The following is a 17,471-nucleotide window of genomic DNA, read 5'->3' as shown; positions in this document are numbered from 1 at the left end:
CAAGTCCCATATTTCTAACTTAAAAAACACCAAAGTTATGGCATTTCCGATCAATCAGTTATATGCCAGCTATACGATATAGTCGACCGATCCCGCCCGTTCCGACAAATATTTCCAAAGTTTCAACAGATAGCTTTAAAACTGAGAGATTCGTTTGCGTAGAAACAGACAGACGGACAAACGGACATGCTCATATCGACTCAGGAGGTGATCCTGATCAAGAATATATATACTTTAGGGTCGGAGGTGTCTCCTTCACTGCGTTTCACTCTTTTGACCAAAATTAGAATACCCTCTGCAAGAGTATAAAAATTTGTGTTGATGTTTGCACTCAACACAAAGCTCAACACAAAGCTTTCAATAATAATCAGTCTTTACTTGATCTCTATCGAAAGCTGTATTGTTAATTTTATTGTCGCCGGAAAATACGTTTCTAAAAATTAAAAGTGAGTTAAATGTTTAAAAAGCCTAATCTTTGAAAAAAGTATTGAAAATAAAAAAGTATTTTGTATTTTTCTACCAGTTTTATTGCGTATTTAATATGCACTTTGTATTTCTCAGACAGATTTTGGCCAAAAGTGTGCAACGCAGTGAAGGAGACATCTCCGACCCTATAAAGTATATATGTTCTTGATCAGGATCAGCTCCTGAGTTGATATGAGCATGTCCGCCTGTCCGTCTATTTCTACGCAAACTAGTCTCTCAGTCTTAAAGCTATCGAGTTGAAACTTTCCTGACATCATTCTTTTACGTGCAGGCAGTAAATAAGTCACAACGTCCGGGATCGGTCGACTATATCCTATAGCTGCCGTGTAATTGGACGATCGAAAATGGCACAACCTTGCTATTTTAATAAATGCTTGGGGCTGTTTCTAACATTTTTGTTAGAAAATTTATTTATTGGTGGATCGGTCATAAGGATCTCATAAGGATCTATATACGATCCGATATATATAATAATAAAAGCTGCTATTCCCGAAGATAGCTTTCAAATCTTGCTCTACCACATTTTTGCGTATTAAACTTGCACTATGTATTTCTCAGATACATAGAGCTTTTTACTATTTTGTAGGGTATTATAATTTTGGACAAAAGTTTGCAACATTTTTATTAGAAAATTGATTCGATGGTGAAGTTCTCATAAGGATCGGCCAACTAATACGATCCGATATATATGTATTTATAAAGACTGCTACCTAACTGCAAATAATAGTTGTACTCTACGAGCTCTCGGATATAAGCACTAAATAGCCCTAATTTTAGACAAAACCACCTGTTAATTCTGCGCCAAAAGATGAGTTCTTTAAATGTATGTAGCAATTTATTTATTTCAAAATTCAGATTTGTTAAATTTTCTCCATTTCAGAAAAGGAAATTGATTTGTGACCTGTCCCACCCGTGGGATTCGACCTCCTTTATAATTGCGCGAGTTGTACACAAAACTGAAATAACTTCCTACGAAAATGAAACTAGCGGAAATATTTTCCTTATCTACTTGCGCGATGAATCTGGTGAAATCATTGCCACTGTTCACAACGAATTGTGCAATACTTTCTTCAAACAAATTGAAACTGATCAAGTCTGCTTCTTCGCAGATTTTGAGGTCAACTGGGCAACAAAGAAATACGTTTTAATGCCTCATTCCTTCAATATAAACTTTACGCAAAGTACCAAGGTGTTACCTATTGGATCACTGAACCAAAATATAACTGCTATTCCAGGAATAAGGTACAACCTGCAACCCATTGAGGTGATTCATAAAATGTGTGACGGAGAACCCGTAGACACCATTGGAATTTGCGGCAAGGTGGACGAATTGGCTAAACGAGGGGGTTATTATATCCGTGAAATTGAACTAATGGACTATGACGACTATGATGGAGTGATAACGTTGAACTTGTGGAATGATGCGGCCATCAACTTCGACGGAAAGGAGGATGATATCATTTTGGTTAAAGGAGCGCGGGTTAGGGAGCACAATCTGAAAAATAAAATTAATTTTGATTGGTTCTCCAAAATGGAAATCAATCCAAACATAAAAGAAGCAAAGAGCCTTAGAGAATGGCTCGAAAACCTGTTTATATCCAATTAAAAATGAAATACAAGTTACACAAATATATTTTTGTTGAAACAAACGATATTTAATTGTCGAGAAATACTTGTAAAATAAACAATAAATAAATAGTAAAAAGAATTAAGTTTAATCGCCCAAAACCAATAGCACTTGGCGGAGGGGCTTAACTAGAAAATATCCACTTGCGGGCTAGGAAGGACTATAACTAAAGGGCACTCGCCAGCAAAGGAGCTGCCACAGGATGTGATAAGTCTGCACAGAGACAAAAATAATACGATTCCCACTTTACATTTAATAATTATTTCTTCTCTCATATTGAGGATTATGTGTATAAAATAATAGTAGTGCCTCAGCTTTCGTTTTAAAATCTTTTAAATTTAAGTCATTCTGGTCTTAAAATTTTCTAGCACCTTCATCTTTATAAATATTATTCCAAATTCTCCTATCCCATTTAATATTTTCTTTGTCACAGTTTTATAACTTTTAACACAAAATTTGACTCTTGTTGGCAGTAAATTCGGAAAAATTATATACGTTTTTGATATTTTTCTCTCTGTGCAGGAGACTACAGACTGAAACCCATTGGCTTGAGCAAGGGACTTGACTACGTACGGCTAACCGACCAGAGACGCTCGATCGTGAACACTTAACCTAGATCTCAGATAGCGTTGGGATGGGCTCTGCGGCCTAGTTGGACAGCTGCTGCTCCCCCTCCGCAGGTACCACGTGCTCGTGGTCTTCCTTGGGGGCCAGACTCAGGCTGCGCTCCTCCTCCTCCCGCTGTTCCGCCCGCTTGGCCTGCTCGTGGCGCCGGATCACGCCCTCCATCGACTCCCGCAATGTGTCCACATCCAGGGCGTTTTCGTCCTTGTCGCCGTCCTGCTCCTTTCTCTGGCCGCCGGCAAACTTGGAGAAGTAGGTGAGCGACTTCATCAGCTGGTAGCTCTTCGAGATGGGTATGTTGGAGTCGTAGACACTGGTGCTGGAGCTGCAGTCGACGTAGAACCACCAGTTGCACTTCAGGATCGTCTGGTCGAAGAGTGTGTTCTCCGGGCAGAGGAAGGACTTGCGCACCATTCCATCGTCGGTGAGGGCGCACACATGGAAGACCTAAGGAAAGGATTGCGATTACAATCTTCTTGGTTGTGTTTTGGTTATTCAATCGTACCATACACCCGAGATCTGTGTCGGCATAAAGACCCGGAAAATGTTTTTGTTTGGCGCAGGAGAAGCTCGTAGGTGGAAGGTCTACTTTTGACTTGAAGTTGTCATCGAAATTCTTGTCGTAGCCAACAGGGTAGTACTCCTTAGGAGCGTTCATCACCTTAAAGGGAAAATAACCATTGAGTTTTAGGCAATTTTTATAATTTGGCAAAAACAAAACAATTAAATTTCTACGGCTTTCAATGCTGCACCCACCTTGGACACCTTGTGTTCAGCCATAGACTTGGGGGGACGTGGCGTGGTGGTTGTAGTGGTGGTGGTCGTCGTCGTGGTCGTTGTCTTCACGGTGGAGGTGCGCATGAACTCCTCCCTCAGCTTGGCCGCCAGCTGGGCCCGGTGCTCCGCCTTCAGTTGCTGCTCCCGCACGTAAATTGCATGCTTGATGGTCTCCACGCTGACATTTGCTGCGGCGGCCAGTTCATCAACGGTTACGTCCTTCAGGTCGAACTTTGGCTCTTCGAACTGCAGATAGTTGGGATGGCTGGCCACAGTTCGGTGCTCCTTGCCCACGTTGGCGATCCGGGCAATAGACTCCGGCATTGCCTGGAAAACGGGAACTGCCGCGGGCTGAGAGACAACAGGATTCGCGACATGGAAGGTGCGATTCGAGTGCTACATAGAACGAGACATAAAAATATAGATAAAAGATAATTATCGATTAAGGTATATTGATCAGTGAGATTTTTACATTCGGTCTTACCGGTTTATCGATTGCTGCGACAAGCTTGTTGTTGACACTGACCCTGGGCTCTGTGGTGTCCACGGCCACTCGCCTCTCTGCCGTGGTTGGAGCCGGAGCCGGGGCTGCGGCTGAGGCGGCCGCCTGCTTCTGGGGAATGGGCCGGAAAGCGGGAACTCCCAGTGGCAATGGACGCGCTTCGGTCATAAGCTGGGCCTGCTGTTGCTGCTGCTGCTGCTGCTGCAGAAGCAACAACTGTTTAAGCTTCAGTTGCTGTTGCAGCTGTTTTTGCTGTAACTGCTGCTGCAACTGTTGCTGCTGCTGCAGTTGCTGCTGTTGCACTTGCTGCAGATTGTAGGGCGCCGCTCCGGTAGAGCGTGAACTGATGCGTTTCTCCGGCAAAGGGTGCTGAACTGGGGGACTTGCCTATCGAGTAACATTCATAATCCATTAACCTTAAAGTGTGTGAGCAATATCTCTGTAATCTCACTCACCTGCTGCTGGTTGGAGGGCAGCACGCCCACCATTTCGGGCGGAGCTCCGTTCTTGTAGCTGATGGCTCGCCGGCGATCGGGCTCCACATTACCCAGAGACTCCGGGAAGCCCAGTTCATCGCCGAGACTGAAACCTGCAAATGGGAAAAGGTTTCTGGTCAGCGCAGGCCCACAACGGCCCATCAATCACTTAAAACGTGGCCAAGGGTTGGGCAATGATGTGTTAATTAATGGCTTTTGTTTTTTTTTTTTTGTTGTTTTGTTCCCTTCACGTGGCCGAGGTAAGTTACTCCACCGCACAAGGGTCTTATCAAAGGCTTATGATCTATTCGGTTTGTATTTACAGATGACCTAGTAGGATATTTCAGACCAAAAACGAGGGTCAACGGGTAAGGTTTTTGCATAAGTTTAAGTTAATTGTTCAACTATTGGGTAATTTTTGCTCACTTAAGAGCTTTCTGAATCGATTAAATCTACATAGGGGTGCAGTGGCTCCATTATTATAAAGTGCTATTAAAAATAAATTTAAAACTGGTAGGTTGAGAAATCTTCTAAATAGTAAACATATTTCCCTCCTCAATGCTTTTTCAACACACTAGCTATTCGAGGTTTGAATACTAATCCTAACAACCTGCTTTCCGCGCCCCTGATATGTGAACTGCAGGTCAGTCTCGCAGTCGGACTCAGACTCCGCGGTCTGCTTCTCCGTTCAGGTGCTCTAGTTTGGGCTTGTTGTTACCACTGACATTGGCATTATTGCATTAATGAATTACTTAATCGCCGTTCGCGGTACGGCTCAGATTAGGGTTCAGCTGGAGTTCGATTACTCGACCAATTAGTCGCACTTGAAATTGAAAATCATAGGGCCTTGGCTTGACCTCAGCCTGTTTCGATGGACTATTTACAGTGAGAGGGTGAAGATGAAACGGTGATGATGGTACGGGATGATAGAATAGTTGGGGGATTTACCTAAACCGAAATGGGCCTTGAGGCCACCCAAGTTTCGGACACGAAACAGTCCAGACTTTTTGAAGTTACAATCGAGTATGAAACCAAAATCGGAGTTTAAAACACACGTCCCGCAAGCCAATCCTATAAATAAAGAATGGAAAAAGCAAACACAGAATAGGATAGTTCGATCATATAGTACAAAAGTAATGTTTAAAATTAGTACAAAAAGGGGCTCATATTAGGGATGGTTTTTGGGTTTTTGGGGAGCGACAGGAGGTGCTTCTGTGTTGTTTTTTCTCTAGATCCAATCCACAACCAAATAAGCTTATTATCTATACTTAGGATAGTCTGCAAACTAAAGTATTATTAATGGGTTACAGTGGGCGGGGCACCAGCTCTTTTCGCTTGTGTTAGATCACACTTTGGCGTGGCCATAAATTAATCAAAATTTTATCACTGTCAAGCAACGAGTTTTATTTGTTTTTCATTGAAGATCGGCGCAAATCTTAGCCCGCACCGCATCGAATGGCGTGGCGGATGTCTTGATTAATGTGGCGATGGCCCGGTTATATATCGCGCATGTATATCTGATCTGATGGAATGTGTATTTTAATATCCTCCATCTGTCAGACGGAGGTGGCACCGCAGAATGACCCACATTCGATTGGAGCTAAGAAGATGGCCCCAGCCGACCGCAGCGGCAATAAAACCAAGTCCCAAGCATTCTCTCTGCCAAAATCGATTAACCCTGCCGTGAGCAGACCCATTATGGAACCACACACATTACTTCCTTGTGAACCCAGATCAGGCCATGGACCGTGGGCTTACAGACAGCCCGGGTTGGTTAACACTTATTGGGAGCAACTTTGGTGACCTGAACAAAGTTGAAACTCCAATTCAAATTGCGCGCGTCTTGGGTTCAAATTAAATTGTTAGCAAGTCAAGTGGGACATGTAATACGAGTTTCAAATGGATTCTTTCAAAATGCCCCCTCGGAGGCCCCCGTCCCCTGTGATCTGTGTATGGTCTATCCGGCCGGCGTGCCGCACATCCATAATCATGGAGCCGCGTTCGAAACCGATTCTAAGGCGGCTAATGGCAGGCCATTATGGGCCAGTGGCGCATGTGGCCAATTGTGGTAATCGGTTTAGCCGTACACTGTGAAAACTGAGTGCTTCGTCTAACTTTAGACTTAATAATTTATAGCTTTTCATTAAAGTCTTCTCATAAGACTGACTGTAGCATAATTTTTTTAAGTGCTTAGTCGCCACGGGTCAGATCGGAGTAGGGTCCAACTGTTTGGCTTATGAGTTCAAGGAAAATGGAGCTGGTTTTATAACCGCCCGCCTAATGGAGTGTCAGCATGGCAAGGCAGTGTTTGGCCATCTCCCTCGGATCAGAGTGCTCACCACTCTGACCACTCTGACCACATCGGCCACTTCCTCCTCATCATCCTACTAATTGCTTAGCCCACCTCTAGCCGCAATCTCTCCGCATAATTTCAAATTGCAATTGGAGTCAGCAGATATTTAATTGAACTTTTACTCCGTTGCTTGGCTGCCAGGCTGCGTCGGCGATGAATTTGCATTACGCATTCGCAGGGTGGGCGAGCAGTTATTTTAATTACGCCTGCAAATGGACGGTTCGGTGACAAATTGGACAAGGGAAACCGGCAATTAGGTAGGGAAAAGTCTACGCAAACAGCCAGGCGAACGCCGAGGAGCAATATGGGGGTAATACTATATCCAACGACATTTGCAGTTAGTCAGAGGCGATCGACGAGCGCTTTCTCTCATCTCATCTCGCGTATGAAATGCGAGTTGCTGCGGCTTTACGACCATATTTTTTTTTCCTTATACTTTTTGTATTTTTATTTTAACTGGCATCCGCAGCAAGCAAGTGGTCAAATAGAAATTCAAACTAAACAAATAATGAGGCATAAATATGCACGTGGGGCAGTGCCGGTATAGACAAGTCATCGACATCGACCACTGGCCGTCACTGGCCATCAATGTTTAGTTACTTTACTTTCCTCAAAGCTGGCATCTTTCTCCGCAGCCAAAGCCCAAAGTCTAGTTAGCACCTTTTGGCCGGGAAAGTGGGTCATCTTGTCTCAAAAACATTGATATTAATTGCTCCATGCGGAGGCTGGTGGAACAGAAACAGAGACCGAAATAAAAACCGAAAACTGAAACTGAAACTGAAACTGGCTTGCCATGCTCAGTGTTAATTGAATTTGATGATCTCCCATGGCAGCAGCAACAGAAGAAGCGGCAAATGCAAATATCTTGTATACATTATCAGACATCATATCGCCTAGGCCGTCCAACCGACCCTCCATTCCATTCATTGCGGCCAAACCTTAACCCAAACCTCTAAAACCAACGCCTCTCTAAGCGGTTTCCCTTTTTATATTCTGCACTCATATTTAAAGGCTTGGGCATTCCATTGTTGGCAAAATGTTTTACGGCCAATCTTTTTATCTCGTTTTCAATGATTTTTGCACGGAGACGAGCACGAAGGCCCTTTGGGCGACAACCTTTCGCTTTTTTTCGATTCCGAGACCGATTCCGAGAAACTTTCCATTTCTTTTTAAGACTAACGTCAATGCATTCATTTGCATAAAGTTCTCATTACTTTTTTGAATCCGAGCTTAAAATAAATATTTATAAAATGAGACATCGATGGCCATCGAGAGTTCTTGTGCCATTAAAAGCCATGTGCGATAAAAAGCATACTTGGGACCTTTGACCTTGCCCTGTGAGGTAAGTAGACAATCCAAAATGAAACCATTATCGCACAGCTTCAGGGGAGATCGCTTGGATCGGCTTAGATTGTCAAAACGGACCCCGAAGTGTCGGCCACAAAAGCGCGGCTTGTCTCACTCCGCTCGCCGGTTAATTATGTTAATTGAACGATGGTCTTGACAGTGAGCGATAGGCCCAACAAAAGAGCCCAACTGACAAAAATGTTTGACAAAGCCACTTCAAGCCATCGAATTAAATTGCAATTTGACACACACCGAGTGTGTGTGTGTCTGGCGGTGCGTGTGGGTAAAATAATCAGACTGCCACAACAACAGAGGTGTGGAATGGAATGCAAGGCACCGAGAGATGGCACCCAAAAGCGGTGCAGCATCTTTCAGCCCCCCTTTGAACTGGCGAACCGAAGGTCTTACGTGAGCGGGTTGCGTGCTCGGAAATGATGAACCAAACACTTGACAAGAGCAACAAAATAGTCACACATGGTATGTGAAGATGATCTCAGACAAAAGGGGCGATAATAACGCCTTAATTTATTCCTAATTGCAAGCAAAACGAGTCAGCTGCGGCAGCTGCGAAAGGGAAAGGACAGGACTCTGGTGTGGTGTGGGAAAAAGCCTCACCGGAAATCTCTATATGCACTGAGCATATTTTGGTTAATATATTTAGTAATGCATAAGTTTAAAACTCTTTGCTTAGTTAAATGATTACCACACACATATATTTTTAAGCCTTACTTTAAAGTAAATATTTAAGCTGATTTGCTGACTATTCTTCCATGCAACAGACGTCAACAACAACTAGAATTAATAAACAAATATTTATGTTTTTCCAAGTGCATCGCTGCCTGGGCGCCTTTCACTTTGCGAAATTCCGGCCCGAAGAGCCTTTTACTTATTGACCAATTGTATGACAATGCAGTTTCTTTCACTCATTATTTTTAGTACTTTTTGACCCCATAGCAGTTGCAGTCACCCAGCACTTGGCCGGGTCTCTAACATGTGCCCAGCTAATGGCCGCTGAAGGCAAACTTTTTGCCGGACCAGACCGCACAAACATTTAATAACAATGTTTATTTGACACAGGGACCATATACATATTTCCAGTGTTTAACTATTAGCTGTCACTTTTGACCAGGAAGGGCTGAGCGAGCATAGCGCCGGCCCAGAAGTATTGCATAAAGCCCCGAAAAAAACATCGGCCCCGGAATGTGGGTTATATAAAACAGCAGACACAGAAACAGAAACCGCTGAAGATGCTGCGTCATTGACCACAAAACTGAAATCGAGGCTCCAATACAGAAGAGGCGAGCGAAAAGAAAAGAAAAAACAAAGGGCAGAAACATCGACGCATCTCAATGTTTTCGGATACAAATCGGCCTGGTATTGATGAATCATGGCCCCCGATTGCCGGACACTGCTTTTATGAAGCCATCAATGGGAACATGCGAGAGCTGGGCAGGGCAGCATCTGTACATATTTGGACAATGCGGTGTGCCTCAGTAGTTCCTTCTGGGCTCATGGTCCACTCTTTTGGGGCTGGCAAAGGTCAGCAAACATGGGTTAAATATTATGCAAATTAGGCGGCGCAAATTGCCGAAATTAACACCAATCTGGTTGGTTTTAGACCAGCAGTTAGCTGAACTTGACCGATATTCTGACACATCCGGCCGCAGCCGTAGATCGTAACACTCAATCATCCCCAGCACGAGCGAAGGTCGGACGGGCTAATTTATGGCTGGCCTGGCCTGGCCAATTGGCGAATTAATTGAGTGGTGAACGGACTGTAAATGGGCAAAGTAGTCCCCCCGAAAAAGAGTCTGCCTTCAACTCTAATTGTGCGCCGCATAAACTCCATTTTTGTTCTTAATGAGTTGCACTCCACTTCAGGTCAAGAATGCTCCATGGGCACCGTGACTAATCCAAAATCAATCCGGTTTCCTCGGCAAGGTTTTGCCAAAGCACAAGTACAATAAAAAAATCCGAGACCCAATCCAAATGTGAATCCGTATAAAAAGCGATGCCAATAAACTGCAGGCACAGGTCGGCAGCATAATGGCTATAAAAACATGTACGGATAAGATAGTGGTGCTTTTATTCTTCTTTTGGCTTTGGCGCACTTTTCGCAGCGATTTGAATAGTTTTCCAATTAATATGGAGAACATATAAAAATCCACTTGTCTGCGTTTTAACATTAAAGTGAATAGACATCTTGCAATCGTTTGAATTGAGGTGACCAATTGGCCAATTGTTGGCCACTAGCCTCGATTGCATTTGGCCAACTGCCGAGAGAATCATCTTAGCCCGGTTGCAACCTGTTTCGCTTTTGAGGCCTACTATTACGGCACATCCAGGTGCCAAATGACACAAGCCGTAAAAGACTTAAGACACAAACTCGAATTCAGGAAAGTTCGTCGCTTAAGTCATTTGATTTACATTTCATTTTTTCGCCAGCTGACAGCCCGAATCAATTGAACATTAGCCCGACACCCGTGAAAAGCAATTAAACTCAAGCCCCAACAAAAACATAATAATAATTTCTTAAGAAAATGGCAACATTTGGAAAAGTGCATCCGTTTACTCACTTGAAGCCTGCATGATGAGAAAACCAATCACAAAAAAGTTCATTTTCGCCACTTTTTCCTCGCACGAATTTTGGTTTTCGGAAGTTTTCCCTCGATTTTTTGAATTGGTTTTTTTTTTGAGTCGAAAATAGAGGTGATTTGTTGTTTTCGTCGGAAGCGAAGAGCGTGTAATTTTGTTTCTTTCCGATTTTCTTCGCTCACACACACACAATCAAGCTCACTCAAACGGCTGCAAAAGAAAACTGAGGAAAACACAATAAACTTTTATTATCGTTGTGTTCGAGACTCGTGCCGCAGATCGGAAGCGGATAGTTGATTTAATTAAATTTAATGAACTTATTATTTTTATCAATTATTTTTACTCGGCGGCCGGAGGAAAGCGGCGAAGAAAACACTCAAAGCACAATGATAAATAAAACCGGTAAGCACAAGAAACGCAAATGAGCGGGGTAAACACTCTCACTCTCTCTTTCCGCGGTAAAAGTGAAGATCGGAGGCGGCGACGCGACTGAGATGCGCCGATAATCGTGCCAGGTGTGCGTAGGCGCCGGCAGAGGCAGCAGCAGAGGCAGCGGTAGTGGCAGCGGCAGTGGCAGAAGCGGCCAAGCCAACTATTATATTTTCATATCGACCAATAACGGCAAAAAAAATAATAATGGGAGCGAAATTATTATGAAACTCTGACTCAATCATAATTGAAAAGGTTGCCCCAAAATCTAACATTAAAAATATTTATTTTCTTACTGATTTTTTTCTAATAAAAATTTTTAATTTTTTATCAATTTTTATTTAATATAAGCATAATGAGTCTGATAAATTATAAATTACCTCACGTTTTGTCTAAGAATCGCATTTTCCCATTTAATGATACCCCTGCGTATACGTAATTTTTTCAAAAATATTTAATTTAATGCTCTTATGCACATTTCCTGAGTAATTCTGTTATAAATCGGTCTTGATACCATGCCATTATTTAATTGATCAATATTTCTGTATATTTTGCTACGCCTGCGCACAATTTTGTTCAATTTAAAATTTTTAATATGAAGCTTTCCAATTTGAATTATATTGCAACATGTAATTTTTGTCTATTCATTTAAAATTTAATTCATTTTTTATGTATAATTTATGATTCATTTTAACGCATTTGCAATTTGCAATAACAATTTCCTCAAAAGTATTGCTTCAAAAGTGTGCAATTTAGTATTTATAGGCTTCAAATAAGAAATAACTATATAAACTATTATTCTCAATAAAATTTTGGTTAAAGTATTTCATAATACTTCTTGAAAATACTCTATTCTAAGAGAAAATATGATCACATTTCTATATCACTCTATTTCACAGAGCTCTTCTATGCGTATACGTAATATATGGGCATTTATCTCGATCTTGGCCATCTGTACAGGGATTAAGTTAACGACAGATCCGCCAACAGCCCAGTCTGGCACACGGCCTGCCAAACTCCTTCGCTGCTCTCTTGAGCATAACAACCACTTTCCAATTGCCCCAGCGCTTTGGTTTGTTGGCCAGCGCTCCATAATTTCCTCGGCTGTCTCTCGCTTGTGTCTATTGTCACTGTCAACCGTTACTGTAGTTGACTATATGACTATATAGCTATTGGCGGCGGCGAAGGCGGCTGCGCACATGCCAACTACCAGCCACGCCCCCACACCAAAACGAAACGACAGCGCTGCCATGGCACGTTTAAGACAACAATAACAACAACAGTTCTGGTTCGTTTTGAAACTGGCAGCATAGGTAAAAGTTGTTTTCGATACGGTTTAATTTCGTTAGCTCTTATGGACGCCTTAATTTTTCGCCCGAAATTAGCGCGAATTCGATATTTAAACACACGAGCATGTACCAACACTCTAAGACAATTAACACTGCCTTAAATCAATGTTAACCAAATTAAGCACTCGATTTAATTTTGTAATTTTACACTGCTCACTGGCCGTTAATATGTTCGAATATCGCCTTGGCTTGAGTGGCTCTATTGCATCGCCAAAGCGAAACGCCACCGACTTACAATCTGCTGCGATCGCGATCACCTGGCCAGGTGCGAAACTTAACTTGTTGCTCGGGCGCGCGGCCAACGACTGAATCGGATTTTGAATTGGAGTTGCTATCGCGGCAAGCCGAAGAAACCACAACAAAAAGTAAAAGAGCTCGCTCGAGCGCCACTAAATCAGCCGTGGAGCCATGGAGCCTCTCTCTTTCGCTTGGCAACACTGGCCCCACTGCTGATAACTGTAAATGATATGGCGCTACATTGAGGTGATATGGGGGGAATTTTCTCCAAGACAGGATATTAAAGAACAGGAATTTTTCACTATTATTTTTATTTCATCAACCTTTTTATCTCATCAAACCTTATTTTTAAATTTTGTACATAAACTATATTTATTTTTTAAATAAGAAATAATAACTGTAACCACTTTTTTTCTATCTGTTTCCTCAACTAATCCTATTAGACCTTGACAAATTTAAAATCCTCAATACAGTTGCCGATCAAATATTCCACATTTGCCTCTAGTTTCTTAAAGAGACATGTTTATAATTAAGTTTTTCACATTTATAGTCCTTTTATTTCCTGTACAAGTTTGGTGCAATGAGTTTGCAAACACAGTTCCAGATAAAGCCTATGCCGCCTCCACTTCACGTCTAATGAAACTCCTTGAAGTTGAGGATGAGCTCGCCGAGAACCTAAGTGGCTACGTGGAAAAACTGAAAAGGAAGCTAAGCATTGTAGAAAAGTAAGTTGGGAATGAGTATAAATGACAAAATTATTAATGAAACGTGTGTTTCAGATCCCTATGTAACCTGAAAGCTAAGCACATCCAGATGAAGATGGATTATGAAACGTACTTTGGAAATCCTTTAAACAGCTTTAGTTTAATTTATCGACTTAGTTCAAGCTGGAAAATGTGGTTGAAATATACCTCAGAATCACAGAAAGAAGAATTGGGTAAGTAAAATGAATATATTTTAATGCGTATTCGGGAGTACTATAATTTTTAAAATTTTCCCTTAAATTATATATATTTTTGATCTGGATCACATTAATATGCGGGCCATATAATCTGCTTATAGTAAGTAAGGTTAGCAAGATCCAGTTGTAGAAAAACAGTGTTTTATACGAAAAAACATTTATACGCATTGTCTATCATCTGCATCAGACCAAGAAATTTTATAAATATTATTTTTTCAAATTTTCTGGTAATCTCTAATACACGAAAGATACATTTTCAACCCAAAATCCATCCGATTCTTAACAGGAATACCTTTAAATTTTTCTAGTTTATAAAAGCTTAATTGATAAAATTTATTATCAAATCAAACTTAACTTTTTAGTTAGTTTTTCACATTTTCTGGAGGGTTGAAAATCTGTTGCAGAATGCATTGGAGGGACAATAGCAAAGTGCAGTGAAGGCTATTACATCGCCATGATTTCCTTTCTTGGCCTAATTAAAATATTTCCCCAATTATTGTAGAACATATCGATGAGGCCCACCGGATGCGAACTCAGCTACCGACTTCCTCCGATTTACAAATGGCGTCCCGTGGCATCGACGAGCTAATGGCCTATTATAAGCTAACGCCGGAAGAGCTCGGAGTCGGCAACTTATCAGGATACACACGTCCAGAGTAAGTTGAAAAGTTGGTAACATGAATAGATAATTATTTTTGCCTTTCAGAACAGCTCTTTCATCTCTGGATTGTTATGCTCTTGGGGAGTTTTGTATACAAATTCGAAAGGATGCACTAGCTGAAGCGTGGTTCAATGCCTCCCTTAGACTATTTAAGGAAAATAACTCCGTTTACAATGTTTATGATTTTAGTAGAACCACCATTGATACGTCCTGGGGAGCACTGCTGATAAAAAATAACCAATATGACGCCGCCTTTAATCACTTCGGGCAGAGTTCGCTATCAAATATTAGCCGTGAAGTGCAAAATCAATTTGAAGAAGACTTGGGCGCAAAGAGAAACTGTAGTGCCAAGTTTCGACTGCCCAATCACCTTCACTGCCGCTACAATAGCTCCACATCACCCTTCCTGCACATTGCACCACTCAAGATGGAGGAGATTAGCACAGATCCCTACATGGTGGTCTACCATGATGTGATCTACGAGAACGAGATAAATTGGTTGCTGGACAACAGCGATTTCAGAACGTCCCTGGTGGGCGAAAGTCAGATCTCAACACTAAGAACTTCTCAGGACATGCCCTTTGGCGCGAACAGTGGAGAGGTGATGAGAAACATTGAAAAACGGATAAAAGATATGACGGGGCTGAGCATGGACCTTTCCGAGGATTTTATGCTTATAAATTATGGAATAGGAGGAACCTATAAGATGCACTACGACTTTTATGTCTATTCTGAACCGGTATGGGTCCACGGAAATAATAAGGCTTCCTTACTTAAAAATCTTCTTTCAGCTTCGATTCCTAAGAGGCGAACGTATAGTCACAGTTCTGTTTTATGTAAGTCAAATAGTTGTTTGGGTTTTTTTTACTACTTCCTAACTTACAGCTAGGCGATGTGGAGTTAAGTGGATCAACTGTCTTTCCTTTTCTGAACATATCCATAACGCCCAAGAAGGGATCGGCTGTCATGTGGTATAACCTCCACAATTCCGGGGACGTCCACCAAAAAACACAGCATTGTGCCTGCCCGGTGGTAGTTGGTTCCAAATACGGTAATTTTATAAGTTAAAGGACCATGCCTTGTTTATTGTTCTCCATTATTATACTGCAGTGCTAACCAAGTGGATAAACGAGCTTCATCAAACATTCATCACTCCATGTATGAAGGATTCCAACATACACAGTTAATGAGAATCTTTTTCCCCTCAATTAAAACCTTAAAAACTTAAATCAGTATGACAGTCTATTGAAAAGTATAGAAATAAAGCGGATTCATTTAATATCACGCAAACTGTTCGCTTAAAGCCATTTAATCCATCTATTAGCCGGAACCCACCGCGGTTGCCCGGGTGAGTCGGTATTTCTGCACTGCATAGTGCGCCCCCTCCTCAGAGGTTAGCTGAGCCTTAAACTTCTCCATAACGAAACGGTTTTGTACCGCGTTCAGATTATCCTTCAGAAATCCAAAGTGCACAACGGCATTTGGAACAAAGTTTAGCTCCAGCAGCGTCTCTTCCGAAGGCAGTACTTTTTTCGGCGGGATTGTGAAAAGGTGGAATTTCTCGCCGGGATTTGCCAGGAACTCACGAACAAAATCCTCCACCTTGGACAATGACTCGTGCGGCTTAAACATGCCCTGAAGTACAAACCGATCTGGAAACTGAATTCGCAGAACGCAGTCCTTGTACTGATTCAGTTTGGCCAGCATAGTTTTTTGGCGCTCCAGCTCCCGGAGCTTGGCTGTCAGCAGAGGGGCATCGTCGTCGCCGTTTGAGGTTCGTTTCAAATCCCGCAGCACCATCTTCAAGTCGTTTACAGTTAGATCGAAGAACGAGTCCGGCAGATCTTCTGGCAGCTTCTTCGACTCATCCAGCGAGAAAAGCACCGCTTGACGTGGACCAATTACATTAACCACTGGCGGAGGCCGACCGGCATTTTCGTCGACCTCGTTCTCCTGCTTCTTCCGGCCCGCAGGATTATGAAGCGAGTATCCAGAGCCACTACCCCAGTCGTATTTTGGTGCTTCAGGCTGTTGCTCTTGCTGTTGATCGGGTTTCTCAGACGAACTGGCTTTTTCGTCTTCGGCAGTGGTTTTGTCGTCGGGGGCAGTGCGTTTTAGATTTTTAATCATGTTACTTGTAATGGAAAAGCCACCGCCTCCCCCACTGGCAGCCATCGCCGAACGGGAAGTGCTAGGTTGGTCGTCATCCACTGTGGACTTGGCTTTGGCCTCTGGCGGCTTGTATACGTTAGCCTGTGTCTTTAAATCCTCCGGCTTCTTGTCTATTAGACGCATCATGGCACGGCCCTCGAGAATGCCCAGGGACTTGAGCGTAGTCTGCTTCATCTGCTCCTCACCAATGACCTCGCTTCGCATGTAGACAATAACCGGGCTCTCGTAACCTTTGACCTGCGACTCACAGAGCTTTTGCACCACCGCCCAGACGGTGTCGTTAGGCGTAAACTCGCCCTGATCTCGCGAGCCGTCACCCAGCTGGACACAGACGACCACGTTGCTCAATGTTCGCCGCTTCTCCGTGGGCTCCATCTCCAGGACACAGTTGTTGGGCAAGCCGCTGAACCGGAACTGCTGCGTCAGGCTAACCGCCTTGTTGTGGAACTTGAGGCAGTGCTCCTCGCTGTCGTAGCCATGTTTAGCACATGCCGTTTCCAAGATCTCCAGCAACGTCATGTTCGCCGTCACACTCACATTCTGTCGCCGGCCATTTGGAAGCAGCACTGTGACGCGCTTATCCATCGAATCGGATTGGCCCCTGCGATGTTTAGTGTCAGTATTTAAAATACAAAACAGTGGCCGCTGCCAATATCACCTTGTTTGACGTTTAATAATATGCTAAGCTGAGTCCAGGACTCCAATTGGGGTTTGTTGCTATTGATAAGCTTAAAGTTCCAGCAGCGTATTGTTTACTGCGTGACTTTTAATTTTTTTTATCGATGTTTCTAGAGATGGGCGCGATAACAAACTTTTGAAGGGAAATGAGAAAAATACGTTACTTTTGCAGTTTACAACTATAATAGGGATATTAA

At 42.7% G+C, this 17,471-nt stretch overlaps 4 protein-coding genes across 9 annotated transcripts; 2 read left to right on the top strand and 2 right to left on the bottom strand.

Moving 5' to 3' along the window:
- Positions 1 to 353: 353 nt before the first annotated feature.
- On the top strand, positions 354 to 2,204 carry LOC6502729 (replication protein A 70 kDa DNA-binding subunit). 5 transcript variants are annotated; one of them, XM_001964518.4, is made up of 3 exons: positions 354 to 446; positions 1,264 to 1,309; positions 1,367 to 2,204. In XM_001964518.4, the coding sequence occupies exons 2-3, from the start codon at positions 1,295 to 1,297 to the stop codon at positions 2,090 to 2,092; spliced, it is 741 nt and encodes a 246-aa protein (XP_001964554.2). In that variant the 5' UTR covers positions 354 to 446; positions 1,264 to 1,294; the 3' UTR covers positions 2,093 to 2,204. The 5 variants fall into 5 exon arrangements, with proteins under 5 accessions (XP_001964554.2, XP_014760692.1, XP_044571146.1 ...); XM_014905206.3 differs by having other exon boundaries at positions 1,214 to 1,309; XM_044715211.1 differs by having other exon boundaries at positions 562 to 1,309.
- Positions 2,116 to 12,898, bottom strand: LOC6505638. Of its 2 annotated transcripts, XM_014905254.3 has the most exons (8): positions 12,801 to 12,898; positions 10,769 to 11,010; positions 5,441 to 5,563; positions 4,472 to 4,605; positions 3,999 to 4,403; positions 3,494 to 3,910; positions 3,243 to 3,398; positions 2,116 to 3,184 (listed from the first exon to the last, which is right to left on the bottom strand). In XM_014905254.3, the coding sequence occupies exons 2-8, from the start codon at positions 10,809 to 10,811 to the stop codon at positions 2,762 to 2,764; spliced, it is 1,701 nt and encodes a 566-aa protein (XP_014760740.1). In that variant the 5' UTR covers positions 10,812 to 11,010; positions 12,801 to 12,898; the 3' UTR covers positions 2,116 to 2,761. The 2 variants fall into 2 exon arrangements, with proteins under 2 accessions (XP_014760740.1, XP_001964555.2); XM_001964519.4 differs by lacking the exon at positions 5,441 to 5,563 and having other exon boundaries at positions 12,801 to 12,897.
- Positions 12,899 to 13,363: 465 nt separating this feature from the next.
- LOC6505888 (prolyl 4-hydroxylase subunit alpha-2) lies at positions 13,364 to 15,708 on the top strand. Its single transcript, XM_001964520.4, has 7 exons — positions 13,364 to 13,527; positions 13,582 to 13,739; positions 14,266 to 14,419; positions 14,470 to 15,163; positions 15,216 to 15,260; positions 15,310 to 15,475; positions 15,535 to 15,708. Exons 1-7 carry the CDS (start codon positions 13,439 to 13,441, stop codon positions 15,609 to 15,611), a joined length of 1,383 nt encoding a protein of 460 aa, XP_001964556.3. The 5' UTR covers positions 13,364 to 13,438; the 3' UTR covers positions 15,612 to 15,708.
- LOC6505637 (tether containing UBX domain for GLUT4) lies at positions 15,649 to 17,376 on the bottom strand. The gene is made up of 2 exons (XM_001964521.4): positions 17,255 to 17,376; positions 15,649 to 17,197 (listed from the first exon to the last, which is right to left on the bottom strand). Exon 2 carries the CDS (start codon positions 17,179 to 17,181, stop codon positions 15,745 to 15,747), a length of 1,437 nt encoding a protein of 478 aa, XP_001964557.1. The 5' UTR covers positions 17,182 to 17,197; positions 17,255 to 17,376; the 3' UTR covers positions 15,649 to 15,744.
- Between the last annotated feature and the right edge of the window lie 95 nt (positions 17,377 to 17,471).

Source organism: Drosophila ananassae, chromosome 2L (assembly GCF_017639315.1).
Source record: "Drosophila ananassae strain 14024-0371.13 chromosome 2L, ASM1763931v2, whole genome shotgun sequence".
In the NCBI taxonomy this organism is placed as follows: Eukaryota; Metazoa; Arthropoda; class Insecta; order Diptera; family Drosophilidae; genus Drosophila; species Drosophila ananassae.
Note: the sequence above shows the minus strand (reverse complement) of the source record. Positions and strands in the feature narration are given on the sequence as shown.

Excerpts from the sequence above, each read along its gene's own strand:
- LOC6505638 (XM_014905254.3), bottom strand. The coding sequence starts at position 10,811 with ATGAACTTTTTTGTGATTGGTTTTCTCATCATGCAGGCTTCAA. Across the intron at positions 4,404-4,471 it reads TGCCCTCCAACCAGCAGCAG|GCAAGTCCCCCAGTTCAGCA; the intron begins GTGAGTGAGATT and ends GTTACTCGATAG. Across the intron at positions 3,911-3,998 it reads TCGCAGCAATCGATAAACCG|CACTCGAATCGCACCTTCCA; the intron begins GTAAGACCGAAT and ends CGTTCTATGTAG.
- LOC6505888 (XM_001964520.4), top strand. The coding sequence starts at position 13,439 with ATGAAACTCCTTGAAGTTGAGGATGAGCTCGCCGAGAACCTAAGTGGC. Across the intron at positions 15,164-15,215 it reads TTTATGTCTATTCTGAACCG|CTTCGATTCCTAAGAGGCGA; the intron begins GTATGGGTCCAC and ends ATCTTCTTTCAG. Across the intron at positions 15,476-15,534 it reads GGTAGTTGGTTCCAAATACG|TGCTAACCAAGTGGATAAAC; the intron begins GTAATTTTATAA and ends ATTATACTGCAG.
- LOC6505637 (XM_001964521.4), bottom strand. The coding sequence starts at position 17,181 with ATGGATAAGCGCGTCACAGTGCTGCTTCCAAATGGCCGGCGACAGAAT.